This window comes from Ambystoma mexicanum, chromosome 4p, assembly GCF_040938575.1.
Source record: "Ambystoma mexicanum isolate Mex_15411 chromosome 4p, UKY_AmexF1_1, whole genome shotgun sequence".
NCBI classification, from domain to species: domain Eukaryota; kingdom Metazoa; phylum Chordata; class Amphibia; order Caudata; family Ambystomatidae; genus Ambystoma; species Ambystoma mexicanum.
Genome location: NC_090927.1, coordinates 1,022,173,620 through 1,022,194,715, shown reverse-complemented (window position 1 = coordinate 1,022,194,715; position 21,096 = coordinate 1,022,173,620). Strand labels below are relative to the sequence as shown.

Genomic DNA, 21,096 nt, shown 5'->3' with positions numbered 1-21,096 from the left:
ATTCACCTGTGTCATTTTTCTGAAAATAGGAAGCCTCCTTGGCGGCAGCGTCCGCTGCCGCGTTCCCCAAAGACACAACATCTGTGTTAGATGTATGTGCTTGGCACTTTACTATTGCTACTGCTGTAGGGTTTTGCAGGGCCTCAATTAACTCTTTCAATAATTCTGCATGCTGTACTGGTTTTCCGTCTGCCCGCCTAAATCCCCTACGCCCCCATCTCGCCAGTCCTCCATGTACTGTCGTTGTCATGTAAGCTGAGTCTGTGTATATCGTCACTGCACAACCCTTTGCTGCATGTAGTGCTTCTATGAGCGCAATCAGTTCTGCTGCCTGTGCGGATTAATGTGATGGGAGACGGTATTGTACCAGTGTTTCATACTCACCATCTTCTAACCTCACCACTGCCATGCCAACGTGTTTTTCTCCCGTGTCCACGTCAATTGATGCGGACCCATCCACAAAGTACACTTCCCCCTCGCTTAGAGCGTTCTCACACACCACTGTCTCCTCCCCTCTTTCTCCTGTGTAGGTTGCGCAATCGTGGTTCTGCATGTCTTCGAGCGTGCACGCTTCTGTAATGAATGTGGCGGGGTTCACTGTCTTGCATCTCACTATATGGATGTTGGCACTGGACAGTATAATCTCGTAGGCGGTCGCCCGCTGTGTGGTCAGTGTGCTTTTTGATCTCTCGAGTATTGCAAATAATGAATGTTCCACAAACAATGTCACAGGGCAGCCCATTACTATTGTGGCACTTTTTTCAATCGCAAATGCGGCTGCAGCGAGTGATTGCTCGCACGCGAAATGGCCCTGCATCACGGCATCTAAAGTGCCACTATAGTAAGCCAATGGCTTGTGTCCCAAGGACGTTTTTTGTGTCAGGACTGCTGTCATCAGTGTTTCTTTGCAGTGTGAGAATAGGTAAAACTCGCGTCCATAATCAGGGTTTGCGAGTACTGGGGCGCTTGAAATCAAATCTTTTAATGTCTGGAAAGAGGAACTCATCTCTTCCGTCCATTCCATCTTCCTGTTCTCCTGTTGGGCCACCTTTAATGCTTGTAATAGGGGCCTGGTGTATGCCGCATAATCTAATATCCATGCTCGGCAGTAATTGCACATTCCCAAAAATTTCTGCATGTCTTTTACTGTTGTGGGTTCTCTTACTGATCTTATGGCTTCTACCCTGTCTGGTATTATTCTTTTCCCATCTCTTGAAATCAGCTGTCCTAGGTACAGGACCTCTGTCAGACAGTATTGTAGCTTTCCCTTGTCCACTTTGTACCCCTTGTTGGCCAGCAAAGTCAGTAATGTTATGGAATCTGTTCTGCATGTCTCTTCGTTTCGTGCGCAGACTAGTAAATCGTCTACGTACTGAATAATGGTGCTCTCAACTGATAGGTTTCCTAGGTCTTCATGTAATACGCGGTTGAAGATGCTTGGGCTCTCGCAGTACCCTTGTGGTAATCTGCAATGTTCATATCTTTTACCCCCCAGTGTGAAGGCAGTAAGGTATCTACTCTCTTCAGCTAGGGGTATAGAGAAGAATGCGTTTTTCAAATCCACTACTGTGAAATGTGATGCCTCTTTCGGGATGCTGCATAGTATTGATGCAGGGTTCGGGACTAGAGGGAACTCCTTCTGAATTACATCATTGAGGGGGCGTAAGTCCTGTATCATCCTCCAAGACCCCCCTTTTGCTTTTTTGATTGGATAAATACAAGTGTTACATGGGGAGTTTGAAGGCACTATTATCCCTTGTGCTAGTAGGGCATTTATTGTCTCTTTTATCCCTTCTTCAGCTTCACGAGACAGAGGATACTGTTTAACTCGTGGTAAAATTGCTCCTTGCTTTAGCTTTATTACCACAGGCTGTACTCCATGCAACAGTCCCACATCATGGGGGCCTGTTGTCCATAAGTTGTTTGGTACGAGCCTCATGTCATCATCAAAAAAGGACGGTGGTGCTCCTACCACTGTCATCAATTGGACGGGGGTCTCCCTTGCATGTATTAAAATGTCACAGGGCATCGCTATTTCCATTACTATCTCACCATCCCCTTCCGTGTCTGAAAAAAGATCCTCATCTGTTACCTCTCGCAGGGCGATGTTGGCGTTTGTGCACAGCACTGTGCGCCACTCACACCCTTCCTCGTCTACTCCAATCACAGCGATTCTCTTGGCTGACACTTGCACAGCGTGCAAGTCTAACGATACCACTGATCCTGGTGCTGTGTTGGGACATACTATGGGGCGGAAGAGGAACTCCGCCGGAATCCTCCAGTCCATGCTTCTTAGCTCGGGAATTATGAGGGCCAGAGTCTTCAGCCCTTTGATAAACATTTCCTCATTTTGTGGCAGCCCTCGTATTTCTTGCGTGGTTGTGTAAGCTTGCACTACCAACATCGCACGCAAGGGGCATATCCCGGGTGTGGAACACACTATCCCTCTCTCGGTAAATGATATGGTCATGTTGAGTTTACTCAGGAGATCCCTCCCTAGCAAGTTAATTGGGGAATGTTCGTAATACAATAAGGGTGCCTTCACAGTCTTACCCCCCACTGTTACATCCAAAGCTTCTGTGTAAGGAACTTCAACTACAGCCCCAGAGAACCCCTGCGTCTCTAACTTCCTGTTAGATAACGGGAATCAGCCTTCTCTGATACATGATTTCTCCGCTCCCGAATCAACCATGAATATAAACTGCTTGTCTCCTATCTGCGCCCCTACCAATGGTTCCTCTGCTGCATTGTAGGTGGTGGATAGGACTGGACACGCAAGTGTTCTCTGTGGGCTGTCCTATGCGGGGTATCTCGTCACCCCTCCCTCACTAAAGACATTCCCTGAAACTACCGACATGCCGCTGTAAGGTGCTGGCGCGGGGGCCCCGTTTGCTGTTGTCGCGAAAGGGTTACCTGGCGTGTATTGCATACTGTCATTGTTTTGGGGGTGGTTCTGTGTCCTATACTGGTGTCCCTGTTGCTGGCCCGTGGTACCCTGGCCGGGGTTTCTTAGTTGCTGCTGTCCCATTGGGAGACCATATGGGCTTCCCGGGTGTGGATGACCATAATTCTCCTCCTCTTGGAACCCATTGTTTTGTCTACTTCTGCACTCCCTGGAGTAATGTCCCCATCGTCCACAGTTCCAGCAACTCCCCTGGGGGCCCCTGGGACCCTGCCATCCATTTCCTCCCATTCCCCCATACCCCTGTCCTCCTCCTCTCCGGCCCCTGTACCCACCTCGTCCCCCTCGAGGGGTCCACTCTAGCCACTGCGGACTTCCACCTTGCTCGTGCTCAGTCCACTGCCGCTGTGCTGTTCCTGCCCAATTAGTTGCCACCCTTCCTTGGAGTGCTATCAGCCCCTCCTCCTCATCATCTCCCTCTCTACTGTGTGGGAGCGCGGCTACTGCTGCTGCAACCTTCACTAACTTTGACTGTACTAACTTCGCCTCGTCTGCCAATCTTTTCTGCGCCACCTCCTTCTCCCTCTCCTTGATTCGTTTACAATGGTGTACTATTATGCTCTGAATTTCTGGCCATCCCTTTGCTTCAATACCTGCTATCTTGTCAAGCGCCTTCTGCACTTCCTTTGGGAGCCCTCTCTTTATAATAAAATAAAACAAAGATGTCGATTGATACCAGGGCGTGCCCGTTTCTGCTCTCCACATCTCTTGGACCCGAAAAATGTAATCCATAGCCTCCTCCCAGTCATTCATTGTACACTGCATCACTGACTGCAAGTCCGGTGTGTCTGGGAATGTTTCGCGTAAGGCGTCCCACACCCTGGCACGCACTGTGTTAAACGATGCCCCATCATGGCGGTCACAGTCTAACGTTACTCCCGGGAAACCGGCCTTAACCCATACCCTTTCAGCCTGATCGCCCACTGCTGATACGAGTAGACTTTTTACATCTCCTATGGCTAGGGGTACCCCGGCAGTATGTTTCTCAAAGGCATATATCCACTTACTTGCCCCCCCCCTGACAACGGGGGCAATAGCTTTAATAAATTGGCTTTATCCATCTGCGCCCATGGGATATAGTTAGGCCTCCCTCCTCCCCTGTGTATCAACGGGAGCTGTAGCCTTCCCTTTGTCGTACCGTCCGGACCCGTTTTGGCTGCTGATGTTCCCAGTGATGCCATTTTTCCCACTCTGTTCCTTAGTCGCCCCGTCCACTCATCATCCAGGGTTCTTAGTGAACACGTACCTTCCTCTCCTTCGCTTCCCCCTCCCATCGCCATACTCAACCTGTCGCTTTCTTCTACTTCATCCCTTATATCACACAGCAATTCCTCTCTAATTCCCCCAAGCCTTTCTTCGCTTACAACATCTCCCTCTCTGGGCCCTACTTCTATTATTCGAGTTGGTTCTTCCTCAATTCTGAACAGAATCTCGCCCTTTTTCCACCCCTCTTCGGGCTTTCTATTTTCACCTGGCGCTCCGGACGTACGCCCTGATCTAGTTGCATCTAGTGCTGTTCGGTCGCATATGTCTTTTATCCTCGAGAGCTCATTCTTTGCTATCGTCAGTCTTGATTCTAAATCATCTGTGAGTTTCTCTATATCTACCCTTTGTGCGCCTGCCTGGGCTCGCTCCCTCGTGCTTTCATATGGCGGAGGTGCCGTGGGCCGGTGGGGTGTAATATCTTTAGGGGGAGGTATGTAAGTGGGGTCACTGTACCCCTCTGCGGGCACAGGCTTCTTTATTATCGGGTACAAACTTATTACCTCTACTGGTGGCATTACACTTGAGCCTTCTTTGACATCTCTTTGTATTAGTAATGGATTGTCTGTGGTGGACGGGAGATCAGCATTTAGTGCTGGTGTCTTAGGCGGTGGTATCTCTTCAAATAACCTCCAGAGATCCAATATTTCCCTCCTATTTTGCAGCTGCTTTCCTTTGTATTTTAAAAAAATGCATGTGGCCACCGTATCCAGGACACTTTTATCAAACGACCCTCCCTCGGGCCAAATCTGAGGTAATCCCTCCCCCTTTAGCTCGGTCACCCATTGGTCGTGATATGTTTTAATCCGTTCCACGTATCCCGGAAGATTCTTACAAATATGTGATAAGGGTGTTTCAGCCCCCATCTCTGTGCCCTCCTAATGCTGGTGTGTCTCAGTGTGTTTGCAACTACAATGTAAATGTAGTATCAATATTATCCTTTAAATTTTACTTCACACTCGATGTTGGGTCCCTTTGGGTTCTTCCCCTCCCTGACTGCACAATACAAAAATGGCCGTACTCAATGTCTATTCTGTTCTCTTTGAGGGGCACATACAAGAGCAACCCATCCTTTATTGTGACAATGTCAACCTGGAAATCAAAAAGGTACTCACTCACTTCACTATAAAAAATGTTATCCGACCACACTTATCATAACCATTTAACTATTATGCATTTATGACCGCTCACACATTCACAACATCAAAATCTCTTCTATCACATACGAGGTGCACACACCTCTTGGCACCATTCAACATTCAAGCTGCCCTCCCTTTCCTCCCTAGCCGGCTGTCCCTGTTCGCCTTATTTAAATATCTAGATGCGTATATATAGGTAGATATTAACCTGTTTTTCCCCCTTCTAATAGGACTCTTTTTCTCTTACTGTCTCCCTAAGTTTGTGCTAATCACAGTTCTTTATTCTCCCCCCCCCCTACCCTTAAGAAAGGAAAAAAGTAATAGCGGTCACTAATGTACGCTCAGTGTCCCCTTTTGCTGAACACTTTTATTTTATACTCCACTTCTTCATATATTCCCAGTACTAGTCAAGATAGCACTATGCGGCGCCGCCTTCCACCCCCTTTCGGAGCTAGGTTCCCGTCACTTTTATCTCTTATTCACCTCTTAATCCTAATGGCCATATGCAAAGAAAAAGCAAGGAAAATTTAAGATGATCCTTAGTAGATCTGCGTACCCCCTCTTCGTTTCCTGTCCTACACTTCACTCCCCGCTCCCTTTAAGATCGCTCGCACTCAGTACTCACGTGCCCATCTTGAACCGATAGTCTCCGAAACTGGGTCCGTCCAGGCAGTGTCGCCGTCAGCTCAACAGTCAGCCCCGGCTCCGGCGAGCGGTACTCAAAGGGGATTTTTCAACCGGGATCCCGTACCCCCTCTCTATTGAGTGCGCACTTCTTAGTGTACCGGTCGCCGTTGGCGGGCAGCCTCCCGGAGCCGGCTCACCGTGCGTATCCCTTTTCGACCGGAGATTCTCGTGCCAAAAAGGAGACGGTTATAAGGAATTAGGAAGAAATAAAAATCACGCTATCGGGGTCACCACTGAAAGCAAGCGTCCCCAAACAGCACGATCCTCCCCGCAATGAGAGACAATGAAGGACTCTCCCAAAATGGGAATAAGGCCAAGACAGAGTGCGGGTGAGCGTAAATGGGAGTTTATCAATCAGAATTGGGCATGCAAAGAACTCTGCAAACTCCGAGAGCGCTCTGTCTGACAATAGCAAAGACAGGCGTATATATTTACAAAAAACGTCATCAAAACCTACATACTATAGGGGGCACAAGTTCATTGGGATTGGGTGGCGACGGCTAACTATAGGTGCTGCTGCGGCGTGGTTGGTCTTGGCTGAAGGACGTCATTGGTCACCCTCGTGGGTTGGGCTGGGCCTGGCAGGTCGGCTTGAGTTCATCCGGGCGGTGTTGGTGTGCCACTGCTGTCTGTGGCAGAGATTAATGCCTTTTCTGACTTACTTGCCCTCGGCCATGCACACCGCAGTCATTCAGTCATTTACAGTGTTATTCTCTTTAGTAAATCTTCCAATAGGTTATTTTATAGGTTAATGCAACACAGGAGGAATGCACCTTGTGAGGGGTCTGGAGGTAATATATCGAGGCCTGGTTACTCGTGATCTGTTGACCGGGACCATAGGTCGAGGGGCTAAGCTTCGGGGACTGGGGCGGGTGGTACAGGTCTTTCTGTCTTGTTAGAAGTGGTTATGGATGTTTCGCTGTGTGTTGTCAAAGTGTTGGGTGTCCTGATTGCACAGGGCCATAAGTCTGAGACAGTCCGGTGGGTTGTAGGGTTTACGAGGGGGCGCTTGAGTTTAGACAAAGGTTTACTGCTGTGCTGTAAATAATGCAGGTGGCTGGCCGCGGCCTTGGGTGCTGCAGTGGGGCTACAAGTCTTTGAAGCGGCTCCAGTCGGGTCGGGGGAGGCGTGATAACGCAGAGCGGGGCTCTGTTCTCATGTCTTGGCAGCCTTCGCAGGGAGGGAGGGGGATACATCGAGACCTTGTACACATTCACAAAGGTATCTCCCTCGTGTGTTGCCGAATATAGGTAAAGACATCGCAAACATTTGAACACTTTCTATAATACTTATTTAAAATCACTTCAAAACATGCATTTAACCTTTGCTGGATGCGTCTCGATTATACCCAGTCCGAGCACCATATTTGTACATTATATTCTAGCAGCTACAGTGTTTTAGTTACATGCATATACATTCGCAGTAAATGAGGTAGTAGTTAGATCAGTGGAGTACATAGAAAACGACCCGCCACTGTACGTGACGGTGGTGGCACATAAGGGGCTTAGACATACACACATTATAAGTGTATTCTCGCGCATCCTTTACATGAGTTCATAGTATAGTTGCATTCGCTTTCTCGTGTATTCTAGCAGCATTAGCTTTAGTTATGGCGCAAAACCATGGGAGGTAGGCTGCCCAGTGATATACGCAACATACAGATCCCTGGAGCGTTCCTCTATTATTAGTATCCACCTGCAAGGGTGTGAACTCGCCATTGCTTATATCATGGGAGCATGCTTTCTCATTTTAATACATTCTACAGGCGTTTGTAATATAGGAGATTTTGTGGAAGAAAGCATACTTCGCAAGAGGTCTTGACATTAATATATACATATATATAAAGGCTGTCTGCCATCAGATGACCATTTTGCCGTTCTTCTCATTGCTCAGGCCTGCTGGCCGGGTCATGCTGATAGTGATAGTACACTGCGGGAGGTGAACTGTTACAATGTTAGCGTATTGCGCTAGCTCATGTCCATCTTGTTCGTGGGAACGTGCTCGCAGCGGATCTGCCAGGGTGCTGCGGCAACAGGGATGTTCTCCAAGGGTGGGGGCCGCGCTACAGTGCGCTGAGCTCACACCATCTTTACCGGGCAAAGAATGGTTTCTGGGCCTAGCTAAATTTGTGTGGCAATCAATACATGTGGGCACTCGATACGTGTGGGCAATGTCTCCAGTGGGTGAGCCCTCCACCACCTGGGCCCGGGTGGCATGAGGGAACGCCCAATGGGCCATAGCCCTCACCTGGGGAAGAAACGCAGGCGAGAGGGGTCTCCTGGACCAGTCCTCCCCTACACTTGCTAAAGCCTCTTGTGCTGCTGCGTCTGGCTGCCTGGCCCTTTCTGAGTCATACAGGGGCCAGGTCCTCCATCGACCAGTCTGACTCAGTGCACCCTCTTCCAGCACTTGACTTCGGGCACCCTTCCCTGACTAGACTACTGAGTCTAGTCCAACCCCCTCCTCGCAATAGTTGACCCTTGCCCTCAGGCTGCCCCTAGCACTTAGCCCCTGGGGCCTCTTCACTCCTGCATCCTCCCTCCCCTTTCCACTTACCTACCCTTTGCCCTGACCTGCTCCCCCTACACTTCCTGTTTGCTGCACTTCAAATGTCACAAGGCCTAGTAGGACTGTGTATTACGGTTTATCCTCCTCTGTTCCTCCTTGCCCCTTATTCTTGTGGTGCCAGGAAACACTGTCTGCTTTATTAGAGCCATAAAAATGTTTAACAAATAAATAAAAAAATAAAAAAATACTATCTCTTAACTATTGCAGTCCAGTCATTAAGAGGGTTTTAGGCAAAATAAAACCCAAGTGAAAACTCCCAATTAAAGGTGCTGTGAAATGTAGATCTATAGAAGACGTCCCAATCCTCTCTGGTAGATAGGAAAAAAGATAGCAAAGAGAATAAAAAAACAACAGGGAATAAATAAGGTGATCAATAATAGTCTTCATTTCTACAGGTGTAAAGGAAGAGTACCCAACCCTCTTGATGGGTTCAGGATTTCACTAATGTTGACAATGAGAAGAAGCAAGACCTAAGAGCATCTCTGTCTGGCATTAACTGTCCATTTAGACCACCGCACAAGAAACACGGATAGGATAGTGACTGGTAATGGAGTGTAGGGTAGGCCCGGGGGGAGTGGCAGTTGGGAGGGGGGATTGAGTTAGTAATCATTTAATTGTATTTGCTTGTGATTAATAATGTGTATTTTGTTGGGAGTGTGTTTAAAATAAATAAAAAAATTTTTTTAAAAAAACTGTCCATTTAAACAGAATCATAGGTAGAAAACGTCTGTGGACTGCTTTACAATCTTTTGCCAGCTGACGATTATTCGTTTCTTGATAGTTCTTCACTGCATTAAAAGAACTATTCTTGAAATCAGTGTCCCTGCTCACTACAGTGGTAGTTTAAGTCAACTAATTTGATCAGGTTACTGGTTAGCCAGCATTACAGTACATTAAGCTGTGCTGAAAGGGGCCCCTAGGGGGTCCCTAACGTCTATGGAAACAAGGCGAATCACCACACACGATAGATACGCCAGACACAAGGTTGTATTCCCAAAGCTAGGGTTTATTGCAAAGCAAAAGTCTTAGTTGGCCAACTCGGTCTCGCCCCGCGACGTGTACCTCTAGACCTCAAGGGACGCAAGAGAGTGAATTACGTACATCAGTTACATATATACAAAATGCATATCAAACAATCAGCTATGACATGTTTAACACCCCCCTTTTATTGGGTTTCTTTGAACTTGGTGTGATGATGGACATCTGTGACAACTATGACACCTTCAAACATCTATTCTAGTAACAATTTGCAATTTGTGAGTGCGGAGGCATCTTTCAGTTGTTGAATAGAACACAGTGCTTCTGTTCTTGGAAGCGAGCTACATACGGGGGGAAGAGTTGCATTCCAAACCTTGCTATCTATTAGGTGCTATTCGCGTCCTGGGAGCCGACACGCTCTAGCGGGCTCAGCAAAGGGGGGCCGTAAGAAAAGCATAATCCAAGCCTTTAGCTGTATTATTCTAGCATATTCTACCATATAACGAGACTGGCTGGCAGCTGTGAAATGATTAAATGCCCTGCAGCTCTGCTTCAAGGCTACATTCGGGAGGGAGCCGGGCATTCTTCCTGGCGCTGCCTACGTTTGTGTTTCAACAAACTCTTGTTATCCTCACGGCCCTGCGGCCTTGTCCTTTTTACATACAGACAACAATGTTTTACAGCTGAGCAGTGTAAGCGGAAAATATACTGCGAAGCAATAGGAACAGAAAGCAATGAGCAATGGTTAGAAAACAAAATGGCGATTCTTGTTACATCAAAATGGCCCTTCATTCGCAAACTCGAAAACCTATATTCTGTCATATCGTGCATGAGACGGTTGGCCCACGGCCACCAAAATACGTTTGCGGTCACAAAGTAGAGGTATCCGTTTTTCTAGACCGACAAACCCTCCTTTGGCCGTATGCCAAATGTCTCATCTATTTATTGCAGCCTCCTATAGTGATGATGAGTCTGAAGTACTTATGTCTGAATTTTGCATGCTATCGTAAACATCATCATCTTCATCAATATCTATTGCCATCAACTCTTTTACTGCTCTCATCTCATTTGGGTCTTGGTCAGTTCGACCATGAGGTTGTTTTTTCTTTGTCATCATATGCATACATCCTTCCGTACATCCCTCAGTTATCTCAGTGCAAACTATTGGTAGACAATGTATACAACAACAGCACGTTAGGAATATTCCAAACACCACTACTAATATTGAGATCAACTTCCATCCCCAAGAACGTACTATTCCCCAAAACCAAGATCCTATTCCCCAGCTTCCTTCTCCAGTAGGGAGTTCAGAGTTTAGGACATGCATTTTCTTTATTGCTTCAAAGATTGTAGGGGAATAGTCATCAACATAAACGCAACACGCTGATCCCACTATTTTGCAAATTCCCCCACGATCAACCAGGATCACATCGAGAGACATTCTATTTTGCAGCGTCATTAACCTGATTCCTCTTTCTTCCTACGTCATGTTAAATAGTATATCTGCTGTTGTGTTTATGGTATTTTTTAGGATTCTGGACAGCTGCCTTATATTATAGGAGTTCACTATCCACCCTAAGAATGGAATTAATGATTTTGCTACATCAGTTGCTATTAAAACACCCTTGTCAGTCCTTTTGACTCTAGTTCTGGATAGTCTGGCCATGTCTGCTGTTTCTAAGAGGAATACTCCTGGGAACAGTAGACCTAGATAACATGTACCTCCCCAGTTTCTGGGCAACCAAGGATATGCTTTCTCTCCACATATAAAATAAAATGGATCACCTACATATACTGGTTCTATTTCCCATTTTAATACCACTGTATTCATGCATCCAGTGTATGTTCCGACTGAAAAAGAGCCTTTCTTTTTTAGACAAAAAGGGACAGTTCTTGGGCTATAATTCACAGTGTAAGATGGGGGGATTGCATCTTTGTCCCATTCTGTTCTTACACGAAACGTCATTACAGATGTCTTTTCTGGTGGGGACAATCTATCTCGTCTATTTTGTCGTGTTATCTTTCGTGTACTTTTCCTCGTGGGCTCTGGGGCTATTACTTGTGCTCTATGGAAAATAGAACAACCCACAGGCTTCATTATTATCTCCTCAAACTCATTCATGTTGGTTCTGTCTAATTGACCCGTACTACTCTCATTCCATTTCCCATAAAACATTGCACCTAAAGATGCACTACATGCAGAACTTAATGGTAGTGGCTGTACATACCACCCTATTCCTTTCCCAGCATGCTGTGGTAAATGGGCACATACCCAGCAATTTGTTTTCTTCAGAATTGCATGCGTCATGTTCATGATCAATAGCAATGTATTATTCCCAAAACCTTCCCTTGCACAATTCTCACGCTTCTCTCCTCCACACCTCTAGTTCCTTCTCCGTCCATGAGCGGAACCAGAGGTTGACATAAACATCAAAAAAGAACTGCGGATCACTTTGTCTTTCGATGCCACAAGTTGTATCGCCTTCCTCCTGGTATCGTGTGATCCATGATAGTGCCGGTGCACTTCCAGATTCAGGCTCAAAGTCAGCCTGTGGCGCTACTGCAGGTGCTGGTGTGCACCGCGCCAATGATGCAGATCCGTTCTTTGGCGTGTTGGCAAGTGCTGGTGGGCGCCAAAGGGGTACACGATTTGTTTCTGCTGGTATTTGCAAGGCAAATTTTGTGTCGGTCAGCAGTGATGTCGATTCTGCTGGACAATGTTGGGGCACTCTTTGCCCTTCCCCCCTCTTTGGCAATCGTCTCAGGCTTTGTTTCGAGTTTCACTTCTCGTTTTGGCAGATTTGGTGGCTGTTTGCTGGCAACAGTTTCTTCCGTTACTGGGACTGCTGTCCCTTTCTGGTCATCAGTGTCAGGCAAGTCTTTCAGTGAAGTTGGAATCTTCTTGGCATGGGTGGCATGGATCCACGACTTCCTTCCATCCACCCGTATTGCCGTCTGCGTCTCCAAGAGTACTTGATAAGGCCCGCGCCACCTGGGTGCTAATGATGACTTTCTTTCAAAAAATTTTAGCAGCACCCAGTCGCCTGGCTCCTGCGCGTGGCCCGGCCCGTACCGGTGTATCTCACTGGTAATGCCTCCTGCGCCTGCTGATGAATCAAACACAATTTCTGCATTAAAAGGCCACAATAAGTACTAAGCACAGGATGTTCTACCTCACTAAGTCGTTTTGGCTGTGGTGCGCGCACCATACATTTGCCGGCTTCCCCATTACGATCTCATACGGGGAGAGCCCAGTTTTAGCCTGTACAGACATACGCATACATAATAGTGCTATTGGTAATGCATCCACCCAACTCAACTTGCTTCCCGCACAAATCTTGCTAATCTTTGATTTAAGAATCCCATTGTGCCTCTCCACAAGACTGGCAGAACTCGGATGCTTTGAACTATGGAATCTCTTATAAATCAGAAGACCAGCACATATCTGTAATACCACTGTGCCCACAAAATGTGGTCCATTATCGGACCATAGAACACAGGGCAAGCCAAATCTGGAAAGGTACTCCTTAAGCATTACTTTTGCTGTGCTCATTGCTGTGCAGTCCTTCAAGGGATATGCCTTTACCCACTTACTGAATGCACAGATCACCACCAAGACGACTTTTACGTTTTGGCATCTCTCCATCTCTATGAAATCAAAATGGATCACTTCAAATGGCATAGAGGGCGGGCCAAAACTGCCTGTTGGAATCACTGTTCCCCTTCCTACATTGTGTTGCAAACACGTGATACAGTTCTGCACCAACCTCTCTGCATTCTTTTTTATGTTTACATTCTGCCATACTTAGAAAGGTGCTGTATTATCTTTTTCGCACAGATGTGAGTAGGGCTGTGGGCCATTGTGACCATTGCAGTCACATACGAATTTGGCAACATCCAGTTTCTAGTTCCCTTGTCCACCCAACAACCCTCCAGATCCAACTCAGCAGATCCCTCTGCCCACCCCTGTATTTCATCGGCCGTAGCTTCGGCCTGCATTTCTTTGACAGTGGCAACTCCATTTTCTATCATACAGGGTACTTCCTCTGTCTGAACCGTCATCATTTTGGTATTTAAATCAGTGGCAGTTTGTTTCGCAATTCTGTCTGCAAACGCGTTTCCCTCTCCTACTTTGCATGTTACCTTTTTGTGTGCCTCGCATTTCACTATTGCTAGGCACTTTGGAAGCGTGAGTGCAGACAGCAATCATACAATCAAAGGACCATGTTGAATTCTGGTGCCATGTTATGTCAAAAACCCTCTCTCAGCCCAGAGTCGACCAAAGTTATGAACCACTCCAAAAGCATACTGGCTATCAGTATATATATTCACATTCAAATTGTCAGAAATCTCGCAGGCTCTGGTTAATCCTATTATCGCTGCGGTCTGTGCCGAATTGTAGGGAATTCTTTTGCTTTCTACAACGCTCTCTAGGGTAGTGATAGCATATGCACCAGTTCTCGTGCCATCTGGTAATTTAAAACATGAGCCGTCACAAAATAACTCTCCATCTGGCTCTTTCTGTGGGGTATCACTTAAATCAACTCTCCCCTTGGTTTCTTCCTCAGTGACCATTAAGCAATCGTGGGGGGGTGATTCATCCTTCCCAATTTCATTAACTCTGCAGGATTCAACGTGCTACACCTCATAATTTGGATATGGGGCGTGAACAAGATAATCTCATATATTGTCAATCTAGCAGAGGTGAGGTGTTGCGTCTGTGTCCTATTTAATAGAACGTCTATGGCATGTGGCACCATCAAAATTAAAGTGTGCCCCAGTACCATCCCTTACGTTTGTTTCACTAGCGCAGCAGCTGCCGCGACAAATCGCAAACATTGTGGTAGTGCGCGCGCTACAGGGTCCAGCGCAGAAGAAAAATAGCCGCATGGCCTATTTCTTCCACCTTGTTCCTGTGTCAAAACCGCAAATGCACATCCTTCACTTTCACACACAAATAGTCTAAAAATGTTCTCATAATTCGGCGTACCCAAAACTGGAGCCGAGCATAATGCAGTTTTCAATCCATCAAATGGTTTCTGACATTCCTCATCCCACTGCAAAGGCATAACCGCATCCTTTCTAGTCAAATTCACCAACGGCTTCACAATTAACGCAAAATTACCAATCCATTGTCGGCAATATGAAGCCATGCCTATTATAGCTCTGACTCCTTTTTGTGTCTTTGGAATAGGCATACAAGAAATACTTTCTATGCGTTCTGGCGTTAGTCTTCTCCCTCTTTTCGAAAGTAGGTAGCCCAAATAGGCCACCTCCTTTCAATTATATTGGAATTTGCCGCTAGGTGTGACAGTAGTAATACAGTGCTTTCTTTACAAATCTCCTCTGTGTCTGCAGCTAGCAATAGATTGTCTATTTATTGCAGGAGTACACAACCCACTGGTAATTCCAGCATGTCTAACTGCTCTTTTAATGCTCTACTGTAAATACTTGGACTTTCGTGTAACCTTGCGGAATCCGCGTAAATGTAAATGATCGTCCTCCTAATGTGAACGCGAACAAATATCTGCTGTCCTTGTCCACTGGAATACTGAAGAACGCGTTTTTCAAATCCACTACACTAAAATATTCTGCTGAAACAGGTATCATTGTCAATATTGTAGTGACATCTGGCACTAGAGGAAATTGTGGATCTACTACCTTGTTCAATGCGCGCAAATCAATTATAAAACGGTATGGTACCTCATTGCCTCCTTTTTTATAAACTGGAAGAATCGGGCTGTTGCATGTACTGCCTGTAATTTCCTCGATTACCCCTAATTTCACCAAATCTGTACCAATACTCTTCAATCCTTTCTCACCTTCAGCCGAAATTCTGTATTGGGTATTCGCGGTAGGGTAACACCTTTTTTCAAAATGATCTTTACTGGCTCTATCTTTAAGAATCCTACATCATTGTCATGCATTGCCCATATACAGGTTGGTACTTTACTTCATTCCCCTGGTAAAGTTTCGGACATGAATTCTGACACAGGGGCATCGTGTGGCCAAATCGTTAGGAACACTCCGTCTGCCATGCAATGTATAACGGAACCTAATTTTTTCAACAAATTTAATCCCAACAAGTTCTCCCCACAATTTTCTGTTAAAAGGAAAGGACAATGTTCAGTAAATGGTCCTATTGTAACTGGGACTGGTTTGGACACTGGATTTATGACTGGTGTACCTGCGAACCCTAAGGAAACATTCTTTTGCCCTGACAGTGGTATATCCGGAACCAAGTGGTGGTCTATTGAACACTTCTGCGCTCCTGTATCTACAAGAAAGCGGTGCTCCTCATTCCCGACTCTCATTTCTACGTAGGGTCCTCTCTGATTCACGGGAATAGCCACTGGTTCTGACCCCTGTCCTGGGCTGTCCTATTGGGGAAATAACACATCGTCCGATGTGTAATCATTACTGTTACTGTAATACGTGTTTGGCTGTGTATCGAAAACGTTCCCACTCTTTCCTCTATTTCCCCCACTCTGGTTTCCATATTGTTGATTTTGCTGTCCCTGACTCTGGTTTGGGGCATTTTGGTTTTGGCCTTGGTTTTGATTACCTCCGTTATTGTGATGCTGCTGAATACTATTCCTATTTGGTCCATTCGCTCCTGGGTGTCCTCTATGCTGTCTCCTCTGACCAGACCCATTTCTATTCTGTAGATGCGGAAATTGCGCTCGCCAGTGTCCTTCCTCCTTACAATACGCACACTGATTTGGTCCCACTGTTCCCCCATGCATATTCGAATTACTCCTTCCTTGTGCGTTCGCTTGCCCTCTATTATGTCCTAGTACTTGCTGCAGTAGTACCCGTGTTTTCAGATTTACCCTATCCCTCTCTTCTTTCTCTTTTCCCGCAGTCACTCTGTGCTCATAATATTGGGCCATGTGTAATACTTCGCCCAACGTTTTTGCTTGCCATGCACTCTCTGATGTCGTTATTAGATCCTGGATTGGAAGTTTTAACCCCCTCACATATTTGTCAACAAATAACCTCTTTCCCGCTTCCGAGCCCACATCCTGCCCACTGAAGTCTGTGAATCTTTAGCTAACTCATCCTTGCCTTGTATACATGCAGTCAATTTGTCCTATTGAATTCTTTTCTCTGGGACAATTTCTTTTAATTTCTGCACTATACGTGCTGGTAATGCTACCAGGTTGGCTCCTGGTGTTCCTCCAACTAGTCCTGACTTCTATTATCAATTCTGCCCATGTGGCGCCAAAGGCCGTTGCGTCATCTATCTTCCTTATTTGTTTCCATATGTCTGCTGGCAGAATCACCGGGAATATTAGGTCTATGTCACCCATGGTAAGCACGGATGATTGCAGGCAGGACTCTACTTCCTTGTAAAACCCTGCAGGATTCTTTCTTATATCAGGAATCGTCTGCTTTATGTTATTCACCTCCTTTCTGGAAAAGGGGACATGCACATATTGGGCGGAGTAATGGGCTGGTGTTACCTGCGCCGCTACATTCCCACTGCGGGAACCTCTACTTTGGGCACAAAGGTAGGTGGGACCTCTCTCATAGGAAATGCCCCACTTACTGCCCCCCCCCCCTTCTCTTAGATGTAACAATATTCCCAGATCCAGCGATAGGGCTGTTTCTCCTGTCCCTCGCTCTAGTGCTCTTCTATATACTGTCATTATTTCGGGTGGACTGGCCTTATCGTTTTTTATATCTTTATCTAATAAATGTTCAGCCATCGACTGTAGTGCTTTTCTTTTCATGGGCATGGAATATTCATAAAATATCTTGTGTATCTCCATTGTGGGAATACTGGGATCCGACATCCATCTAAACGCTTCTCGTATACATACATTTAATTTGTCGCCCCTCTGCACTGACGACATTGAATGTCGTTGTTGTATATATGGCTCTACAGTTTCCTTCCTATTTCTCCCGATATCCCTACTCCTGTACCCAGGTGTAGCAAACATTTCGGCATATTCATTATCTAATTCATCTTTAAGTTCAAAAAGTCCATATATATGTTCTCTCACTTCTTCATCCCTCTCGCTACAGCGTGCTAATGCATTCAAATCTAACAATCGCTGCGGTGGTAATTTCCCAATTAACTGTTTCCATTTCTCCACCAAATATTCACCCATGCATTCCAACACTACCTGTCTTTCGTTGCTTCTTCGGAAGTTATTCATCAAAGCCAATGTTGCCATCCCATCATTCCCGTCTATATACATCTCTGTCTGTTGCTGCAATTCAACCTTCCTTTCTTTGCTGATCGCACTGCGAGTTACCCTCGTGCATCCCCGTTGGTCAATCCCGCCTCTTGCCCCCGTGGTTTCAACTACAACCCCGGGAGGAACGGACGGTACCGAGTCTGTGTCTGAGGCGGGAGGTGCGGATGGGACAACGGGAAGAGGGAGTGTCTGTTGTGGGCCTGGTTGGCTAATAGGAAGTGTTACGTGCACGGTCTGTGGCTGTGGGAGGGCTTGAGCTACCGGAGGGGGAGCTTGGGCTACGGGCGGGGTCTGGGCAGTAACTACTGACGTGTCTGGCCTCACTTCTGATCTTGGGCCTTGTTTTGTATGGGTCAATATATTTTCTATCAATTCATCTGCTATGTGTAATTCCCGTTGTGGATATATCTTTTCTATATTCAACTGGTCTCACCTACCTACCCTTCTTAGACTCTCAGTCCACTCCTCCTCTTCTTTCTCTTCCGCTACTTCACCTTTCGATTTATGCCTGTGCGCATGCTTCGGTCTGCTTTTAAATCGGAGCATTGCTTCCTTTCTCCAGTCTTTAATAGTCTCAAATGCTGCAGGACGCGCTTTCTTTCTTATCAACACCCTTTCCAGGTTGTCTATCCTTGCTATCTCAAAACTACCATTAATCGCCCACTGATGGTCTTGTTGCTTTCTGGTTTGCCTATGCCAAGTCTCACAGAATATTATCGCACCCACTCCATACTTCACATACATCTCATACGCCGGCGTTCCCCCAGGTGGTACAATTTGGCCATCTTCCAAAGATTGTCTACCGCAGCGGAAAAACCCTGCTAAGGTGGACAATACCCCAGGCATGTTTCAACCTTCCCCCTGGTTAATCAACCTTACCTAGGGTGTTTGATTTTGCGAAGTCAACTCTCAACCAATATCAGGATTACTTTGAATCGGGGAATGACTCACCTGATAGATCAAGTCGTCTGTATACTGATGCACCAAATGACGTTGTGTCTGCGTTTCTTGGCTTCCGCCTCGTTTCGGGACCCTCGCCTCCTTGTTCTCTAGCCAGGCACGTCGATCAGGGATCAGATGTGTGCAGATCTGCAAAGGAGTCTCATCACTTTTACAGGGTGCCCTGAACACATCTTGATCCCGGCTCTATCGTCTCGCCCTTGCCGTTCTCCGCCTTACTCAATTACAACGTTATACGATGGAACAAGTGGGGTAGGGTCCCTATTTGGGCGCCATCTTGAAAGGGGCCCCTGGGGGTCCCTAACGTCTATGGAAACAAGGCGAGTCACCACACACGATGGATACGCCAGACACAAGGTTGTATCCCCAAAGCTAGGGTTTATTGCAAAGCAAAAGTCTCAGTTGGCCAACTCGGTCTCATGCCCCGCGACGTGTATCTCTAGACCTCGAGGGACGCAAGAGAGTGAATTACGTACATCAGTTACATATATACAAAATGCATATCAAACAATCAGCTATGACATGTCTAACACCCCCCTTTTATTGGGTTTCTTTGAACTTGGTGTGATGATGGACATCTCCGACAACTATGACACCATCAAACATCTATTCTAGTAACAATTTGCAATTTGTGAGTGCAGAGGCATCTTCCAGTTGTTGAATAGAACACAGCGCTTCTGTTCTTGGAAGCGAGCTACATACGGGGGGAAGAGTTGCATTCCAAACCTTGCTATCTATTAGGTGCTATTCGTGTCCTGGGAGCCGACACGCTCTAGCGGGCTCAGCAAAGGGGGGCCATAAGAAAAGCATAATCCAAGCCTTTAGCTGTATTATTCTAGCATATTCTACCATATAACGAGACTGGCTGGCAGCTGTGAAATGATTAAATGCCCTGCAGCTCTGCTTCAAGGCTACATTCGGGAGGGAGCCGGGCATTCTTCCTGGCGCTGCCTATGTTTGTGTTTCAACGAACTCTTGTTATCCTCACGGCCCTGCGGCCTTGTCCTTTTTAAGTACAGACAACAATGTTTTACAGTCGAGCAGTGTAAGCGGAAAATATACTGCGAAGCAATAGGAACAGAAAGCAATGAGCAATGGTTAGAAAACAAAATGCAATTCTTGTTACATCAAAATGGCCGTTCATTGGCAAACTCGAAAACCTATATTCTGTCATATCGTGCATGAGACGGTTGGCCCACGGCCACCAAAATACGTTTGCGGTCACAAAGTAGAGGTATCCGTTTTTCTAGACTGACAGTGCTGCAACAAAACATTAAACTATTATCATTCAAAGTAATGTCTTACCATCCATTTCTTGAACCAGATGGCTTTAACATCGATCAACGCTAAAAAGTAGATGGGATCCAATGGCTTTTGCAGTTCATGCAGGCTAGTCTCTCGCGTCACAGACAACAGAGACAGTGTGCTTTCCACTACCTCTTCCATATACCTTGAAGAGGGGAAGAAAAACGGGTGCTGTATTACAACTGCAATGTAATTATTTAGAAATCACATATAACAGCATTCTACTTCTTTTTTCACAGTTTTCATTTTACAGTAGTCAAAACACATACATTTAGCACAATGTTCTAAGAAGCTATCTTTCTTTACCTATCCCCATCAACAGTGAGACATATTTGATGACCACTGAGCTATAGCATTCATAGTCATAAATAAAAAAGCACATTCATTAATTTCATGTACTGTTTATCAGAAGTGGTCACCTGGTTCCGAAAGCCCATTTTCACAAATATGGTGTAGATCTTTCCATGATTTTCTGATAAATCTCCCCATTTGTATCCAAAAACCAATTAGCTGCACCTGGGATCACTTTGAACAATACGCTGACCTCTCTGACACTTTTGGCCACCTGACTGGCTACCAGGTTCTGGGTTCATGGAACAACTTTGGGATCAATCCTGGGTTTTTTGGGAGTTGGAGGGACGAGCAGCGACTTTTCATCATTTCATACAGGAAGCGAAAGGTAGAGACGTGCTAATCAGCGAGAGAGAGCCACCACAGGAAATAGCAAACTGACACAGCATTCTTAAAGTAAGCGCTGTTCTAGCAGACTCCATCAGCTGAGCCTCGCCTGAGGAAGGGGAAACACCAGGTACGTTCAATACTTCCTGTAGACTACACAAAGGCTGTGGAATGGGGAGAGAACAGTCCCCATGGGCGGTCTATCTTTTCACAACATGACGAGCCTGCGCAGGATGGGGAAGCAGGGCTTGAAGCCCAATTTAAAGATTCACCATGCACATGCCCAACCAGGGCAGGGAGAACTTAGATTGGTCGGGCAGAAAGTTCAATCCCTGGGAAAGGGGGAATA

At 46.2% G+C, this 21,096-nt stretch overlaps 1 protein-coding gene across 3 annotated transcripts in view; it reads right to left on the bottom strand.

Moving 5' to 3' along the window:
* Nucleotides 1-21,096, bottom strand: part of TBC1D32 (TBC1 domain family member 32) — a 2,506,374-nt gene that overhangs the window by 1,913,389 nt on the left and 571,889 nt on the right. For all 3 annotated transcript variants that reach the window (XM_069606604.1, XM_069606605.1, XM_069606606.1), the window contains one exon: nt 20,070-20,214. In XM_069606604.1, coding sequence (XP_069462705.1) covers nt 20,070-20,214 — 145 coding nt within the window. The remainder of the gene's footprint in view (nt 1-20,069; nt 20,215-21,096) is intronic.